General features: G+C 42.9%; 1 protein-coding gene across 2 annotated transcripts in view; it reads right to left on the reverse strand.

The window, feature by feature from the left end:
* Nucleotides 1–1,063: 1,063 nt before the first annotated feature.
* Nucleotides 1,064–17,691, reverse strand: part of marchf8 (membrane-associated ring finger (C3HC4) 8) — a 59,075-nt gene continuing 42,447 nt past the window's right edge. Inside the window, exons 2-7 of one of the 2 annotated variants that reach the window (XM_059946287.1) lie at nucleotides 15,718–15,768; nucleotides 11,609–11,688; nucleotides 10,105–10,926; nucleotides 6,119–6,299; nucleotides 4,219–4,366; nucleotides 1,064–2,798 (exon numbers count right to left, since the gene is read on the reverse strand). In XM_059946287.1, coding sequence (XP_059802270.1) covers nucleotides 2,494–2,798; nucleotides 4,219–4,366; nucleotides 6,119–6,299; nucleotides 10,105–10,926; nucleotides 11,609–11,688; nucleotides 15,718–15,768 — 1,587 coding nt within the window. In that variant the 3' untranslated portion in view covers nucleotides 1,064–2,493. The remainder of the gene's footprint in view (nucleotides 2,799–4,218; nucleotides 4,367–6,118; nucleotides 6,300–10,104; nucleotides 10,927–11,608; nucleotides 11,689–15,717; nucleotides 15,769–17,691) is intronic. The other variant, XM_059946288.1, reaches the window with a different exon arrangement.

Below are 17,691 nucleotides of genomic sequence, written 5' to 3' on the forward strand. Positions count from 1 at the left end.
CCACAACTAGGCCTATGCATTTGCTTCAGTCTCTACAAAGGACAAACCAGAGGGAGTGTGAACAGATGCCAGTCTTCCATCCCATGTTGAGAAGCAGAAAACGGCAATGCAGGGTCCAAAAGTCTGCTTTCCCCATGAATGCTTGTCTGACGGGCTGAGCATTTCTAATTTAAAGTAGTTGCTGTTTTTGATGGCCCAGCTTCTGCATTGATCTTTCCCTGGTCATCTTCCTCCACTTACACCTTTCCCACCTTTATTCCTCTATTTACACCTTTCCCAGGCAGCATTTAGATGGCACCAACAGCTTAAAGCGCTGATCAAGCGTTTTGATCCAAAACATTGACTGTCCATTTCCTCCACAGATGCTGCCTGACCTGCTGATTTCCTCCATTTCCTTTGTGTATTGCTCCAGATTTACAGCATCTGTGGTCACCAATAACGAACTTGGCCTGCACCCCATCAAAGATACTCTCCTATTCTCTGCCCCCCCCCCACTCCCTTTCTACAACCTAAACATACTGCTTTTGCACTTCTCCAGCTCTGGTGAAGGGTCATCAACCTGAAATGCTCTTCATTTCTTTCACCATGCAAGCTGTCTGACCCATTATGCATCTCCAGTGCTGCCTCTGTTCAATCCCACACCTACAGTATTGCCCCAGATGGAGCAGCTTCTCACTGTCCGCTGCTAGAGACAAGATACCCCCAGTGCCTACCCATTTGAATGCAACTTCCCGTTGCCATTCTGACCTGTCTGTCCAAGGCCTCATCTTTTGCCATGAGGAGGCCAAAATAAAATTGGAAGAGCAATACTTCATATTCTGTCCCTGTAGATTTTTATAACTTTTGGCAATTTCCCCCCCCCCCCCCCGTCCTTATTCCTTCCCCTCCCATATTTTATTCTGGCTTCTGCCCCCTTCCTTTCCAATCCGGAATAAGAGTCTCAGCCCAAAACGTTAACTGTTTCTTTCTCTCCATAGATGCTGACTGGCTAAGTCGCACCAACATTTTGTGTGTGTTACCTTTTAACCCAAATTCCTTTTCCAAGATATATCAATTACACACATACAACAAAGTCAACATTTATTGGGAAACTATGCAATAATGTAGATGACACATTTAATACTGTACTCTGGAAAAAGAACACAATGAAATACAAAACTATACATTTGAAATACAAGTAATGCACCAAGAAAACCCTCTTTCCCAACTAGTTAACTAGGTGGTGTTTCTACTTCATGTGACACTGCTCATAAACAGCAGCAGGCAACAGTTCAAAAGAATCCTCCAATTTAACTTACATTTTTGTTTCTAAAAGTAAAAGCACGAAGTTCAAGTCTAGGCTTGTTCCACTTGTGGTGACGTTTCATCAAGGATTGTATCCTCTGTCTCCAGCCTCTGCTGGCTGCATTGTAGTTAAAAAAATACAACTGTAAGTCTTTTGATTCTGATAGGTCATTTTCCAAATAGTCGGACTAAAAACAGTATTAATCCAATATTACATGAAAGCATTTGCTAATAAACAGAGACACTAATTTTGTGGACGTTGTGGGAAAATGAGCAGAGATTGATCCAGAAAATGTACTAGGTACAAGTCCCACCCCTGGTAACCAAATTGGCTACAGTCACAACAGCTTCCTGGCCCCTTGATAACACACCCACCTGGAAAATGCTGGCTGCTGAAAAGATCCTGTGTCTTGGGTTCAATGGTCAGCATTAAACATAGTCAAAGTGGGCCCATAGTTCCAAAGTCAGTGTTAAGCAAGCATACAGATTTAGAAACTTTAGATGCAAAAAGCTGATAGTTTTATAAATAGAAATAAATGGTATTATAAAATTTATATTAACTTCTAGAAGCAGTAGTATTGTCCCTTTTCTTTGCTGCTCAAACATGCAGATAAAGGAAATCTGGTCTGATCCAGACTCCCCAAGTGCACCTTCTTAGACATTTTCTAATAAATAATTTTATTCCAAAAAAAAAACAGGGAAGTAATTGCACTTTGCGATGTAGCCTGTGTGAGAGTGCCTTGGAGATTTGATAAGAATCCTCTAAAATAATAATTAAAAATAATAAATCCTAGTATCCTGTTATTTATTTGTCACTGCTCCATGTGTCTTATTATTTTTTTTTGAAAACTAGTTTTGTCTCCTCAGTATAAAGATAATTAGCAAAGGGATTTTTATACATTTTAATTCCCAGCTAAACATTTTGTCACAAAACATGGAACTTTAGAAGTAAGTTTAGTTGAAAGTGCTCATTTGCTACTGAAGTTAAATATTTTCAAAAACATTCGTTGTTTTTTGCAGTCGGTCAATGTATGGGATCACACTGATGTCAGCAAGAGATCGCTGGTTCTCAACGTCTCAGTCAAAAGTGGTTTCTAAATATCAGAAGACCATTTCAACCTGTGCTACCGGCTGTCAGGTCTGCAGGGTAGGGTGACGGGGAGATGGGGGGGGGAGGTGAGACAAGAGACACCCCATATCATGTAAACTTCAGACATTCAGTATTCCCATCCCATGATCCTCAGGCTCTGTACAACGCAGAGAGTTGATATCTGAACGTTGAACTGATGGAACCTCCTTGTTCTCAAAGCTTTGCTCCATCAATGGTGGTTTCTCCACTATGCTCTTCCTGCTGGTCTCTGGGCAGTTCTGTACATAAATCACTCTGTTGTATGCCTTCAGTCTCTTCCATAGTTGTATGTATACTTTACATTGGACGTACATAAACACAAGTCCCCCAATGAAACCAATCGCCACAACCACCAGCTTAGTCCAAAACGGCCACTCTAAAATTCCTGTGGAAATATGTTTGGAACATTTCAGTAACATTACATCATTGTGCTTTGTAGCATCACTGTACCAGAGAAAAAGCATGAATATTTCTTCTTGTATATGACACACATCTTTAATAATGTTCAGTGTTGCAATTCTCACCTCATTCCCACTGTGGTGACTATTAGTCCATCGATTTCACAATAGGTACACTGACCACAAGACAGCAGCTATAACCCTACTGGCAGCAATGGTTCAAAACTGTCAGGTGTTATCTGTCATTCAAAGAGGATTAGCTGAAGTAATTAAATGTTAAGTGTCAGGATTAAACAGCACACAGTCAAACCCTTCAGCTTGACTCATCCATGGTGGGATCTTTCTGAGCTAGTCCTATTTGCCTGCATTTTTCTTCCAGCCTTTCCCATTTGTTGCAAAGACCAAAGCCAGTCACTCAGTTGTAGCCCAAGCTTTGAACCTCACATCACTCATAAACGGAGATCACCTGCTTCCAGCTCTATTATCAGCTTTCTGCACCCTCACAGCCTAAACCACTACTGGAGCCATCAGCCATGGCATGATTCAGTCTGGGCATCTACTGCACTACACTGCTGTCTCAGCTTCCTGTTCCATTCTCTGCAAACATAATCATTCAGTGTTTGCTGTTCCTGCCCCTTACACCTCCCTCCTGTCCAATGGCAGCCACTTAAGCAAGCTGTCAGTGTTAATATACTCACTACTTTTAACTCCCTAGCTCGTACCTCTCGCACTCTTCTGAGTACTTTTCCAGCAGAATCTGCTTCCACCTCCCTTTAATGCAGAGAATTCTGAACACAACACAAAAAATATCCTTATCTCCTTTTGGCCAATATAATTGAAATTATTTGCAAGTCCCTGAATGTAACAAAAATAAATCACTTCAACAAGCAAAAAACAGTTTTGACTTCAGTTCTGCAAACTCCCTATATCCACACATGACCACCAGTGAGAAGCTGGTCAACCACAACTACAGCCCCTTGTATTCACTGCTCACTCAAGTACCTTGCACTGTCACCTAGGATTTTACACACTTCAAATCCCCTCTCAGTCTAGCTGGGCTCAAAGGAAGCCCAAAAATGTTCCCCTACAACACAGCCAGAGGGAGACTCCGCTGGGGCCCTCTTGGGAAAGCAGAGGTCTCCCCAGACAACAGGCATTCCATCCCTCCCAACATACAAGCTGCACAGGGCTCCGTTCCAACCAATACATTTCTTCGTCCAGCTAACAATCCGACCAGGTGGACCATCTCACACAGCCACTCATTCACCAGAAACAAGCCCAAGGTATTGAAAGAAAATCTCCACCCCATTAAGAATATTTAAGTTAATTCATCCCGGATGACAGATTTCTAAATGAATAATGGATTTGAGGATCATGTACACAAGAGGAGGAGAGAGCTGTACCTACCATTCGTCTGGCCTTGCTTAATCTCTTCGGCTGTCCGATCAATCAGGACGTACAATGACCACACCACGCAGGTGATCGCGATGATATGGAATGTTACTGAACACAGGATCTTTCTCCTCTCACTCGCTGTCATTTGCAACTTCTCCCACTGTGTAAGGAAGGTGAGCATTATAAGACAGTGCAAAGCACAAACTTCACATGCATCCGGCTAGAAATGGAGCCAGACTGGACATGTGACCTGATCCCCCTCAGCTACAACAGGAGACACCTTCGAATCCCACTCCTGAACAGGACTTGCTCAGGTAAACACACACTCTATTTCACTGCATCCTTAGAATCGGAGACCTCTCTGCTGCTCTAGGCAATGGTTCTCTCTCCACCAAAACATCAACTTGGATTCAACCTGAATCAGTGGACATGGGCATGGTGCCAAAGAGAGGTCTTGAGCATGGTGATCAGCCTCAATCTCTGAATGTCAGACCTGTCTCATGGGGCTGACATTCTGTTCCCTTCCTCCCTCCCTCCCCGTCTTACCTGCTCCTTCAGCTGATTTTTAATTTTGGGAGCTCGCTGTGCACAACACCAGCTGCCATGATTGCATTGTAGCAGTCCTTCCTTCACTGGCCACCAAGCCCACAGGGTGGTCTGGAAGGTGCTACAGAAATGCAGACGAGACTGAAGCTGCCCTGGGTTCAGTCTAGGCACCAGTCTGGCCCTGGCCCAAACTACATTGGGGAGAGGGGTGGGGGAGGGAGTGGGAGGTGCTCAGAAGGACACATCAACTCCAATGGCTGTCCCTCCTGCTCTGGAATCTATTTCAGAAGAAAGATTAAACAACAGGGATAGGTGGAGCTCTGGTTTAGTAGCCACCACATCTTGGGATGCCCAATACAGTGTCCATATGTGATCCCTGACAATGATACTGGCATCTACAGCCAGTTACAGCACCATTAGTCTTTGGCCAGATGAACCCACCGCTACCTAATGCAGCTTTATCTTTATAAAACATGTACCAGATCCCCCATCCCCGCAGTGGCAGCACTGGCACTGCCGTCCACTCTGTGACTCGGCCAAGTTACAACAGAGGAACCCCATTATCCTCTGACACAATTCCCCAAGTGTGAAGCTTCACACAGAATCTGCTGGCTTTCTACAATCCTCTGACCCTCTCTTTTCAACTAATATTTCAGGATGAATATTGCTGCACAGACTAATCTCAAGGAATTTCCAGCGTATATAAGCTATTCAGACCAACTTCTCTATGACAGCCCATTGTCTCCAAAAGCCCCGTTCCACCCTCTAAACCTGCCAACCCCCAACCTCCGGTACTTATGGAGAGGCATCTTCGATACATCAGCCCTATTTGCTCCTGCTATTCTCTGTGGTAGCAAGCTCTACTGTCCAACGTCTCTTTTATGACAAGTGAGACCATTCAGCCCATTTGACCCATGCCAACTCCCAACAGAGCAATCCCATCATCCTGTTTTATCAACTTTCCTAAACTTTGCAACTTATTCCCTCTTGAGTGGCCATCAACTCCTCTGACTCCTCTGCCACTTAAAAGTGATCTATAGCAGCCAACTAACTTACCAAGCATCAAGATCTTTTGGAAGGTGAAAGGAACCAGAGCACTGAGAGGTAACCCACATGGTCAGAGGAAGAATGTGAAAACTCCATACAGACAGCACAGAAATAGGTCATTTAGTCCAACTCTCCCAAGCCAACCAAAGTACCTGGTTGAGTTTGTCCCACTGGCTTGTATTTGATTATATCCCTCTAAACATTACTTGTATTGTTGACTGTCTTATAATCACAGCCATAAACTTTAAACCACGTGAAAGACTGGTGGATATTCCATAACATCAGTTATTTACTCAGCAACGTGCTATTCCTTACGTACTTTCCGCAGTGGTTTTAATTTGGTCTCCATGATGAACTCGTATTTGCAGAGCTCACAGCACCGTGTGTCTGAGCTCTTGATCCACTGTTGCAGACAAGCCTGGTGTACATATCGGAGGCTTCCAGTGCAGCGACAGGGCGTAATGAGTGGACCTTCGTCATCTCCTTCACAGTGACATATTCTGTATCAAAGTAGAACAAATTAATTATAATCTGCGTTGCCCAGACTAGTGAATTCCATCTGATATCAATACCCAAACAAAGCAACAAATCATTTGATTCCTAGTCCAGTACAAAGCTCCAACTATCTTCACTAGGACATGGGCATAAGGCTTGAGCTACAGTACAAGCACAGGAGTATGTTGCAGCCTCTTTCATCTAGTAACTCCCTTAGATGAAGCAGCCATTTCAAATTAATGGACCACTGCCTGTTGCTACTTTACAAATCGATTTCCCAGGTTTCCCCAGAATGCTGAGCCAAGGCATGTTGCAGAACTTTGACATAGTAGAGAATATCCTAACTGGTTGCATCAACGCCTGGTATGGAAACACCAATGCCCAGGAACAGAAAAGGCTGTAGAAAGTGGTGGACACAGCCAAGTCCATCACAGGCAAAATCCTCCACAGAACTGAATATATTTACATGGAGCACTGCCACAAAAAAGCCACATCTATCATCAAGGACCCCCACTATCCAGGCCATGCTTTCTTCTCACTACTACCATTAGACAGGAGGTACTGAAGCCTAAGCTCCTACACAACCAGGTTCAGGAACAGTTATTACTCTACAACCATCAGGCCCCTGAACTTCTTGGATAACTTCAATCGCTACTACTCTGAACTGATTCCTGATGTACAGACTCACTTCCAAGCACTCTACAAGTCGGGTTCTCAATATTTTTTGTTTGCAAGTTTGTTTCTTTGACACATTGGTTGTTCATGTATAGTTTTTCATAAATTCTACTGTATTGTCTTTTCTCCTCCTATAAACGCCTGCCAAGAAAATGAATCTCAAGATAGTTTACTTTGAAACCAAGCCTAAGTGGAAATGACTATGTGGAAGTGATTGAGAAATGGGAAGGGAAAGCTAACAGAGTGACTGTTTCAGTACTAATGCTACCAGTTGGCAGATGCAGTGTTTGCTAAAGCATTCGATTCTCACAACTTCAATGCTGGAGACTCAAAGCCAAGGAGAACAGCTTCTCATAATTCCATACGTTATTCCATCCATCAAGGCTATGCTAGATCTCAGAGCAATCTCTACCCCCTCCCACATCCTGATTCATCCAAAGATGAGGTACCAGAGGACACGGGGAACCACCACTGGTCACCAGAAGAAACTGGAAACTCCAGAGACCACAGAATTTGGACACAAGCCCAGACCGTTGGAATGGTGAGACCGCAGCTGTCACTCTGCGTTAGCTAGTGTCACTTTGAATATGGCTCCTCTGCTCAACTGTTTTCTTGGTGTGTCCTCTTCTGCATAAAGTAAGTCCTCTGTAGTTTGCACATGTGCAAATGCAGCCACTGGGTTTGTTGAGAACATTCCATTCATTCTTGCAAATGGCCAAAGCTACAATTCTCAATGTTTCCGAGGAGATCCCAATTCCAAATTATTCTGAATTATCTTCAATCATCTTGAATGCCAAGTGAGGTTCCAATTGCAAATGATGTTACAACCCCTAATAATTTCCCAAATCACAGATTTCTCAAGGTCATTCACTCGTGGTCTTTTAATGGATTGCTTCCTGAATTTGTTGAATTTTTTTGCCATGCGCACGTACGGTAAGGTACAGGCACAGTGGAAAGCTTCCACAAATGATTCAAATTCACTCAAACACTTACACGTTGTGAGGATATTGTTGTACCTTGTGTCTGGACCATGAGGATGTCATTATAATTTCTGTCCTGTACACTAGAGACAAGGCCAGAACTCTCCTCTGGAAACATGAGCGTTTTAGCAACTCTGAGGTGAACCATTGAGGAAATGTGACAGGAAGGCATCTCACCAAATCCCACAATTTAGAAACACCATTTCCTGAGTCATGCTGCCAGTTCCACTTCAGGCAATAACATTAGATGACTTCTTCACCTTTCTCTGTTATTTCTACCACATCGCAGGCACAAGGATTTGATGAGGTCCTGAGTTACCCTGAAACTTGGTAGGAAATACTACACTTGCACAGAACACTCAAAATTAGGCTGCATGTTGTGCTAGAACCCACACCCCATTGTTCTTGGCAGCTGGAAATCACATTCCAAGCCATCCCCGCTCATGTCAGGTGGGATATCACCACAAGAAAAATCCAGGCTTCAAAATGCTTGTGGTCTCAGGCACAAATCGCAGTTGGGTGCTTGGTGGTTGTTTATTCAGAGTTACAGTGAACAATGCCTTCCTCTGGCAAAGCAAATACTAAAAATAAAACCATAACCTCACCTCTGTCCTCTGGGACTTTGCCAACCCACTTACAACTAAACAGAACCGCAAAAACTTAACATACAGGCTGCCTCCCTGATTCAGTGCCACTGCTTTGTCATCCCTTTCTCTGTGTAATACCTAGTTAAATGTACCTCATTACCACACGATGCAACTTCATCGTTCACACTCCTCCGTGGGAAGAATTTCCACCAGAGATCCTTTTAGATTTATTACTGATAATTCTATACTTTGTACACTCCAGTTTGTCTCTCCCTACGTGGAAGTGTACTCCTTGTATCCACATACAAGTCTCAAACTCTGACTGAGATTCATACAGATAGACAGGCCCCATTTTTATCAAGTGCCCAGGCCAAACCCAATCTACTGCGACAATGGTTTTCTCAGCAGAGATGCAAATACTCAGCTGCTGCTGACACTGGAAAAAAGCTGAAGTACCGGGCTCAAACCACAGCCGGGCTGTTAGCCCACTGGTGTTGGCTAAGAGAAAATGAGGACCAGCTAAAGCTTTGAAAATAAAAACCAGAAACGATAAAACCCAGCTGCTAAATATTTCTGGCCCTCCTTGCAACACTGCATATGGTCAAAGTTCTAGACTTTTTAAAAAAAATGTCATGGACCAATCCATGGACCTCAGGTTGGGAACCCCTGCTCCAGAGTGATACAGCAAGGAAAGGGGCCCTTACAAGCCCACTATCTAAACTCCTGTCTTTACACTAATCCTAGCCACTTTATTTGCCCCGTATTCCCCTCAACCAAATTCTATCACTCATCTGCACACTAGGGGCCAATTAGCCTATAAACTTCTGGGAGGAAGCAAACAGGGAGATCATGCAGACTCTGCAATGACAGCACTGCAAACCAAGGTCAAACCTGCAGTGCAGGAACTACACTGCAGCAGCTTTACTGGTGTGGCAATGTGTCAGTCCATGATGTTCACCCCAGGCCAATGTCCGAGGTACATAGATAAAAATTGAGCCAAAACAGCCAGGTTTAAACTACTTGGTTTTCACTTGGAATTGAGACAGGAGAGAGAACACAGTGAGATCCAATACAACTCAAGAGGCTACAGGTTAAAAATACCAATGTCATCACAATGCAAGGACACAACCTGTGAAATAACAGGGGAGAAAGAAAAGCAACCCAGTTCATGAGGGAAGTCTCCAACTACATTCCAATGCAATACCTCATTTCCCTCTGCTCAATGACATCAAGTATATTGCAACCAAGAAAGCAGTAGTGGTCTCAACACATTTGAAATGTTTTAAGCATTTACCTGTCACGTTTCTGATTCATCTTCCAATAAAGTTACTTGGTCACCAGGTTCCCTTCTCAAGCTAGAATATTCTTAGTCTAACAGAGCATTGTTTTCTCACAGGTCAGTGACAGCAGACAAAGTGGTGTGTGCAGAAGCAAGCAGCTACAACGCAGAACTGTAGGCAATTACAAAGCAACAGTGCAGCAGAGGGGTGAGGGCAGAAGGGTTCCAGTTCAAGTTGGCACCACTATAAGGATTAACTATAGGAGGAGCTATTATCTGAGGAACCAACCTGCACACCTCCCATGATGGCGAAATACACCATTTTACAGATGTAAGGGAGGGACCTTCTAGGTCACTGTCACCTTCAAATGAGCAAAGAGGGGCTCGCTGCTCTTCCTCTGTTACTTCCAGCCCAGGCACTCTGATTGCAGCATCTTTTTCAAACACATCATCATCTCCAATTTCCTCGGAGCAAAAGGAGTCAGTGGACAACTTGGTAACTGGAACGTGGGCACCACTCCCCTCTGGTTCAGGAACCCTCTTCAGAACACACAAGCTCGAAGTGTGCAAGGAAGGGAAGAAAAGTCGGTACAGGTAGGATCTTCTGTTGCTCTGCTCTGCTTCAGTGACAGTGACTTCAACCACACCAAGGCCATCTCTAGGCCCCCGGTTGTCTGAGAAACCAGACACAAAGGGCTGCATCTGAGAACTTAGGATATTTTGCAATGGTTTGTAATAGTCTTCTCTCTTCTTAATGTGATGTTGCTTCTTTATCTTTGAGCTCTTCGCTTGGACTGGTGTTAATTTTCCATCGGAGCAAGTCCTCTCAATGAAGCTCAGACTGCTAGCTGATCGATCAGGCTTCATGTGGACATCGTTGAGGGATTTGGAGTGCTTCACCTCTCCACTGTCTGTGGTTTGCTTCCCAGGCCAAAGGAGATGAGCCAGATCTTCTCCAAATAAACTCTGCTTCCTTGTACTCTGTGGCATGTCTTGACAGGCACATGTAGCAACCTCGTGGACCAGAGATGACTTGCTTTTGGGCCTAGTCAGGACAACAACAGTCTGCAGTGGACTGCTTGACAAATGCTCAGATGGAATTGCATCCGAACTGCATGCAGAGAGAGCAAACAAGGAGGGAAGAAAGGGAGAGGGTAGTTGGGGAAAGAAAAGAAATGAAAATAACTCAGGATGAATCAATTCCACACAGGAATGGTTGCTCATAGTCATGGAACTTTATTAGGTTTTTGACAACAGAGATAAATAATGCTATAAATGTGAAAAGAAATGCAACTATAATTAATCAATGAACCCAAAGTTATTGCCATTTCAACACTGACTGTATGTTTACTTGCTATCTTGTTTGTGCTCTATGAGCCTTGTGCCTTGGCCCCAGAGGAACAGGGTTTTGCTTGGCTGCATTCATAGTATTCATGTATGGTTAAATGGTAATTATATTTGAACTTAAAGCTTTCCTTTTACTTGTGAGATGAGGTTATGAAACTATTCAACTGATGCAACATCACCATCAACAATCTGAACCCTTGTGCCATTTTCATCACTGGATTAAAGGCGAACAAGAGCCTTGCTCTCTTATCAAACACTTCGAATCCCAATCCCACGTCGGAGCTCATGTTGCCAATGTTAAGTTCCATCTGATACTAAGCATGGAAGAGATATAGTTCGTATGACAACCAATTTACTGGACCCTCTTCATGCCCCAGTCTATCAGTGGTTAATTCAGTAAGTGAACAAAAGAGCCTCAATGAAAGATTTGCCAAAGTGGGGATTACCTGCAGATATCCTGGTCCGAGGGGCTGACTGAAGTCCTGGAGAAGCTGTGAGGAGCTGTCACTGACGTTGGACTGCCTACCTGCCAGCACAACACATAAGCCACGTTAGCCAAACAATTACTTTCAATATATCACACCTCAGTCAAACATTCATACACAGATACCAGCAAATAACCATCTCCAACACTGGCATTACTATTGTCTAATCACCAACATCCTGATGGTGCAACACACAAGACAATGGAGGAAGCATCTGTGGAGGGAAATGGACAGTTGACTAGAAAGTCAGTGACAAATCAACTCACCAAATGGGATTTGGCTGCTAGCATCAAGTCAATGAAGATCAACAAGTAGTCCTAAAGGTACTGGAATGTTCTAAACTGAGACAAGGTAGGCATCTCCAGCTGGGCACATTCATGGAGGTTCAATCATGTGACATTTTGACTCAAACTCATCCAACCAAACTACCTTTTAAATGTTTTCCATTTAAAGAATTTTTGTTTTAAAAATCAGATTCTAGAGTAATTTCCAAAAGAGAGCAAGATAAAGAGGGCTGCTGTGGGGGGTGGGATTAATTGGACATTCATGCAGTGAACATGGACACAGGCAAAACAGACCTCTCTCTACCTGTACTACAGGATTCTGCACACTTCAACAATTGGTGTGACTCTCAGCTCCACGTTCTCTCCCATTCATTTTCGGTTGTGGTTGGAGGACCAGATATCAGCAGCTGATGTTCCCCTGCTTGCCAGTCAAGCATCCTTTGTTTCTAACAACCCTTCTCCCCCCCACCCCACCCCCAGCGATTTACTCTCAAGTTTTACCTAGTAGATTAACATTCAATCACTAGAGAATCTAGGACAATCTGGATAATTGTTTTAGATAAATCAAAAATAACAGTTGTGTTGGGATTATAGCAAACACTCAGAAAAGAAAATTTCAGCCTGATCTGGAACTTGAAACACTGAGCTATTACAACAGGCTGCTTTTAAACTGCTTGATCTCCCCTTGTCAGTGAAATCCTGCCACAACATTCAGATCTGTCAGCATTGGTAAATCAAAATGTTAGCAAGTCTATCACAAGAAAATCACAAATTACCACTGTGGGAGAGGAATGGCACACACTTCACTTCATAACCATCTCTCCATTATTCTTCGTCTCACTTTTCCTTAAGGTTTAAGTTAATTAAGTAAGGGAGGCCACTGGCAGATTTTAAGTTGATGTTAGTCTTAAAATAATTTCTAGTTTTTTTTCAAGCAGCTCACACTCCCTTTGGAAAACTATCTGGATATGACCCACTGACACTTAGTAGGAGTCACCATTGCTCCAGCATTGCCCTGGAGATCAGTGGGAGTGAACAAGGAGAAACACTGATACTCGACTTCAGAACTCACATCACTCACATCCTTCTTTACATCGGCAGCACAGCAGTGGAAACTGCAAGCCGTTTCAGACTTGTGGGAATGCCCATCTCGCACAAGCTCTCAAGGTCCCGGAACACATTCCACATAGTCAGGAAAGCTCACTGACACCTCTGCTTTCTGAGAAGCTGGACAGAGCCGGACTATGCACATGTATACTCATGTTCTTCTACATTGCACAATGGAGAGCATCCAAACATGTTGCATGGTACAGAAACTGAAATGCAGCAAACAGAAAGCCTCTACAATGAGTAATCAAAACTGCTTAACCCATCATCAGCACCATCCGACCTGCCATTAAGGACATATATAGGGAAAGGTGCCAGAAAAGGGCCAGTAACATCACAAAGCGTCCCACCCACCCTGCTCATAAATATTTGCAATATTTGCCCCACTCCCATCCAGTTGGGGGGGGGGGGGGGGGGGAATGCTACGTGGCATCAACACCAGTCCCCACCAGACTCAAAAGCCGGTACTTTCCACAAAACTGACCAACACCTCCACCACCACAATATTATCATTTCTCGTCAGAGTCATCTTATGCACAGACACTCCTGTGGCTAGCTTCACTTCACAATGTTTTAGTCCAACTACTTTCATCAGTTCTTGCAGCTGTTGTCAGGTCAATGAAGCCTTAAGAATTGCAGGTGTGAAATTTACAGGAAAGGAAAACAGGTTCCTTACATTGAACACTATTCCCAAGAGTCAACCACACCATCTGGGGAGGTTCAAAAACAAGTCAATCCAGTACACAATGCTTCAGGTCTGAGGCTAATCAGCCACGGACAAGTTTTAATGAACTTAAGGTTAGAGCAAGAAGTGAGTGGTGGAGAGTGTTACCAATAGTACTTACAAAGTGTCTGGACATGCAACTGAATCATCCAGGGATCAACGGCTACAGATCAAGTGCTGGAAGGTGTGATTAACACAGATGCGTGCCCACTAGTTGGCACGTTACCATGCTGTACAAATCTGTGAGACAACATTCTGCAGATTTCCAGATTTTTAAATCTAGTTCCAATGGTGGACCACAATCACCATTCAAGATTTGATTCCTGTTGCTGTCTGTAAAGAGTTTGTATGTTCTCCCCGTGACCACAAGGGTTTCCTCCCACTTTCCAAAGACGTACAGTTAGGGTGCAGACAAGCAAGTTGAGGACTTGCTGTCAACTGGTGCCAGAAGTGTGGCGACACTTAGGAGATGTACAATCCTCACCAATTGGATGTGAGGCAATGCAAACTTTGCATTTCACTGTACGTTTCAATGCACAGGAGACAAATAAAGCTCATCTTTATTCTTATCATTATATACTGATAAACCTGGAGCAAATTATAGGAAACAGATCACTTCAAAAGAGTGAGCAATCTGAAACACACACACATCCCTGTGGCCAAAGACTGTAGGACTCTGTGGTATTGTAGCAAGCAGTCTCTATTAGTCCCTGCAGGGTCCATTAGGTGGGTGTGCAGACAATGTTTCCTCATGTCGGATTCTAGAAACACAGGTCGCTATTTAAAATTTATACAGAGATTCACTGGGAATTGCTGGGAGAAATAGGTAGCCGATGGTACCACGGAGAACTTGCACAGGAGTTAGCCCGCTTCACAGCTAACGTCCCAACAATGCAGCAGCAGAGAAAGGTTCCTGGGGCAAGGATCAGAGAATGAGGGTAGGGTTTGGACACCCTAAAGGAACATGGAGGAATGACATTTAGAAGAATCGACATTTGTCTTTGACAGTGGATTTTCCGACAACAGCTTTAAATGAAGTCAGTCCCAATGAGGAGAAAGCATTTGCACATTCCTATTCCACATGCCTGCTTGTGTGGGGCACTCACTGTGACATACAGCACTCTCATTCAAACCTTGCAGCACCAAAATGAGCACACTAATAGAGAATTCAAATTCACAGCATGAACGATGCATGCACATATGATGGGCACTGGCAAAGAAACAGGACTTACAGTACATCTCAACCATTAAATCTGCCTTTTCCTCAATTTACAAAAAGTGACGTGCTCTTGAGAAACAGTTTGTTAATCAAAACCTCAAAAATCAAAACAGCTGAATGAAATGCATTATGGGTCCTTTGTTGTAAATTTTTATGCTCAGAGAGCCGTTCCTCATATTAAAATATGTTTGGTAATTCAAATGTTTCAAGATTCAATGACTAATAACAAAAAATTGTAAACTATACAATTGTAAATTGAAAAATTACTGCAACTAACTGGCAGAGCACACTTAACAGACTGGAATATTCTTGTGTGTTCTAATGAAAAACAGATCTCCAAATACATCTTCTGTGCATATTTCACCAGCTGTATTTAATATGTGAGATATGTCAAAACTTGAGCCACTTGAGCAAGCTTCAGAAATTTCAAAAACTGCACAACCCCGAGTGACATTTTTATTTAACTATACTAATGAACTAGATGCCTCAGTTGGGCAGTATTAAATTGGAAAGTAATTTTATCCTGCAAAGACTATTGTGGCTTGCCTAACAGATCAATCCACTGGACTCTTAATAGTCTATTCTATTCTAATGAAGGGTGCAGTGTTTAACAGAAAATAAATTGCAGCTTACATGATGAGACAGCTCCATGTGCTAATCAGTTGAGTTTAGATAAAGATCATCTTGTAACAGCATGTATTACCATCCTTACTGCATTTTCTGATTCAGGACGTACCTTAGAAATATTGCTGGAACGGCTGGTAGAATGGCCCAGAGGCTTCTCATTCTGTAACAGAAAGGTGAGGCATATTAGCCTTGCTGACCAACAACACACAATGTAAAATAGCACCGACGTTAACAAAACCTTAGCTGCTATAAAGCAAAATTAACTGTAGCAAAAGTAATTTGCACAGCAATATTTCAGCAAATGGGAGGAGGGGAGAGAAAAGCATCAGAGCCATCCAGCATCCACTCAGACCTAACAATTTACACTGACCAAGTACTCAGTTACACTGTTGGCCGAACAAAAAGTAGTGACAAATGGGTTTATAGGAAGGAGACTGAAAATCTAGTTGAATGGTGCCAGAACAAAAACGTCTCACTCAACGTCAGCAAAAACCAATGAACTGATTATTGACTACAGGAGGAAGAAACCCAGGGGTCAGTGAGCTAGTGCTCATTAGGGGAATGGCAGTGGAGAGGGTCAGTAATTTTAAATTCATTGGCGTATTCGTACAAGTGCATCTGTCCTAGGACCAGAGTGCAAGTGAGAAAGAAGACACTACAGATCCTCTACAGTCTTGGAAGTTTGTGCAAATTTGACACATCATCCAAAACTTCAACAAATCTCTGTAGACACAAAGTGGAGAATATCCCGACTGGTTGCACCACGGCCTGGATATGACATATCAATAACTGAAGTGTTTATCATGGAAGGGTTTTATGCGCTCAAAGTAGTTAGCTTCACATTTTTCAGAGACGTAGCTGAGATCTAGGTCTCCAAAGATGCTTTTAGACCATTTGTGTTTAAAAGGATATCTAAGGAAATATCATATGCATGTGAAGTCGCCTATGTGGGAGAAAACAGGTATATAATGTAGAAAATAGTTCAGGTACATTAGGAATGTGGTTGGAACATCAAGAAGAAACATGAAAGAAACACAAGGTGAAGGAAAATTAATTCACCCAGCTTCAGTTTCTGCACCAGACAATTTGTTTGCAACTGGACAACAAATTTTTTGAAAGTGTTGTTCCCTCAGAAATTGTTTTTTTGTTTATGATAGGTCATGAAGCTGGACTCAAATATAATTCCAGACTACTTGTATCATGTAGGAATTTGCAGAAACGAGAAATTAACTTTACTTGAATATAATGTGTTTAATTGCATCTAACAGTTTGCAATAGCTCAAGCTAAAGAGGTTTTGTTGATCATTTTCGTTTGCTTTTAGTGTCTGAGGCTTCACACTTAAGTGTTCAACACTGGTCAGCCAGCACTGATGGATTCCAATTGCCCTGATACCGTTTCTCCATGACCACAACATCCTGGTGAAACCTTTCACCATGCTCATTGATGCCTGTACCAAGAGTTGCTGGGAAGAAATCTAAATGGGAATGCAGAAAATGGATCTTTAGTGACAGGTTGAACTTCATGGTTTTGTATGCTTGAAGCATGCTGTCAACCAGCTGCATGTAGTTTGGTGCTCTGTAGTTACCAAGAAAATGTTCCAACAACATCCTCAAATGCCTTCCATGCAATTATCCCCAGGCCCACTAGTTCTTCGAATTATCTGTCGGACTTGCAGATTACAAAAATGCCTTGCTTAACGTTGGCATCAGTTATTCTGGGAAATACCTGTCTCATATATTGAAATTCCCCAAGTCTCTGATCAGGTCATCCAACTCAGACTGAGTTACCAAATGAGGCTCACTCAACACAGAGTTCAAAAATCTGTAATCAGTATCAGTGTGGTTTTCCCTGATCCTGGCTCATGCGTCATGGCATTTTAATTTGCTTCCTCTAGATTCCAAGTTTTGTTTTTCTTAAACCTGTCTTACAACAGCATCTGCCCTGTCTAAGCATGTTCAGGCATGCCCGAACAAGATAGAAAACTTTGCAGCTTACATTGTGGGTAACATTTAAATGAATTGAAATAACAAATATTGGTGATTTTTTTTTTTAAATGATGCCCCAAAATACACAGGAACAAAA

This window comes from Hypanus sabinus, chromosome 21 (genome assembly GCF_030144855.1).
Source record: "Hypanus sabinus isolate sHypSab1 chromosome 21, sHypSab1.hap1, whole genome shotgun sequence".
Classification (NCBI taxonomy): domain Eukaryota; kingdom Metazoa; phylum Chordata; class Chondrichthyes; order Myliobatiformes; family Dasyatidae; genus Hypanus; species Hypanus sabinus.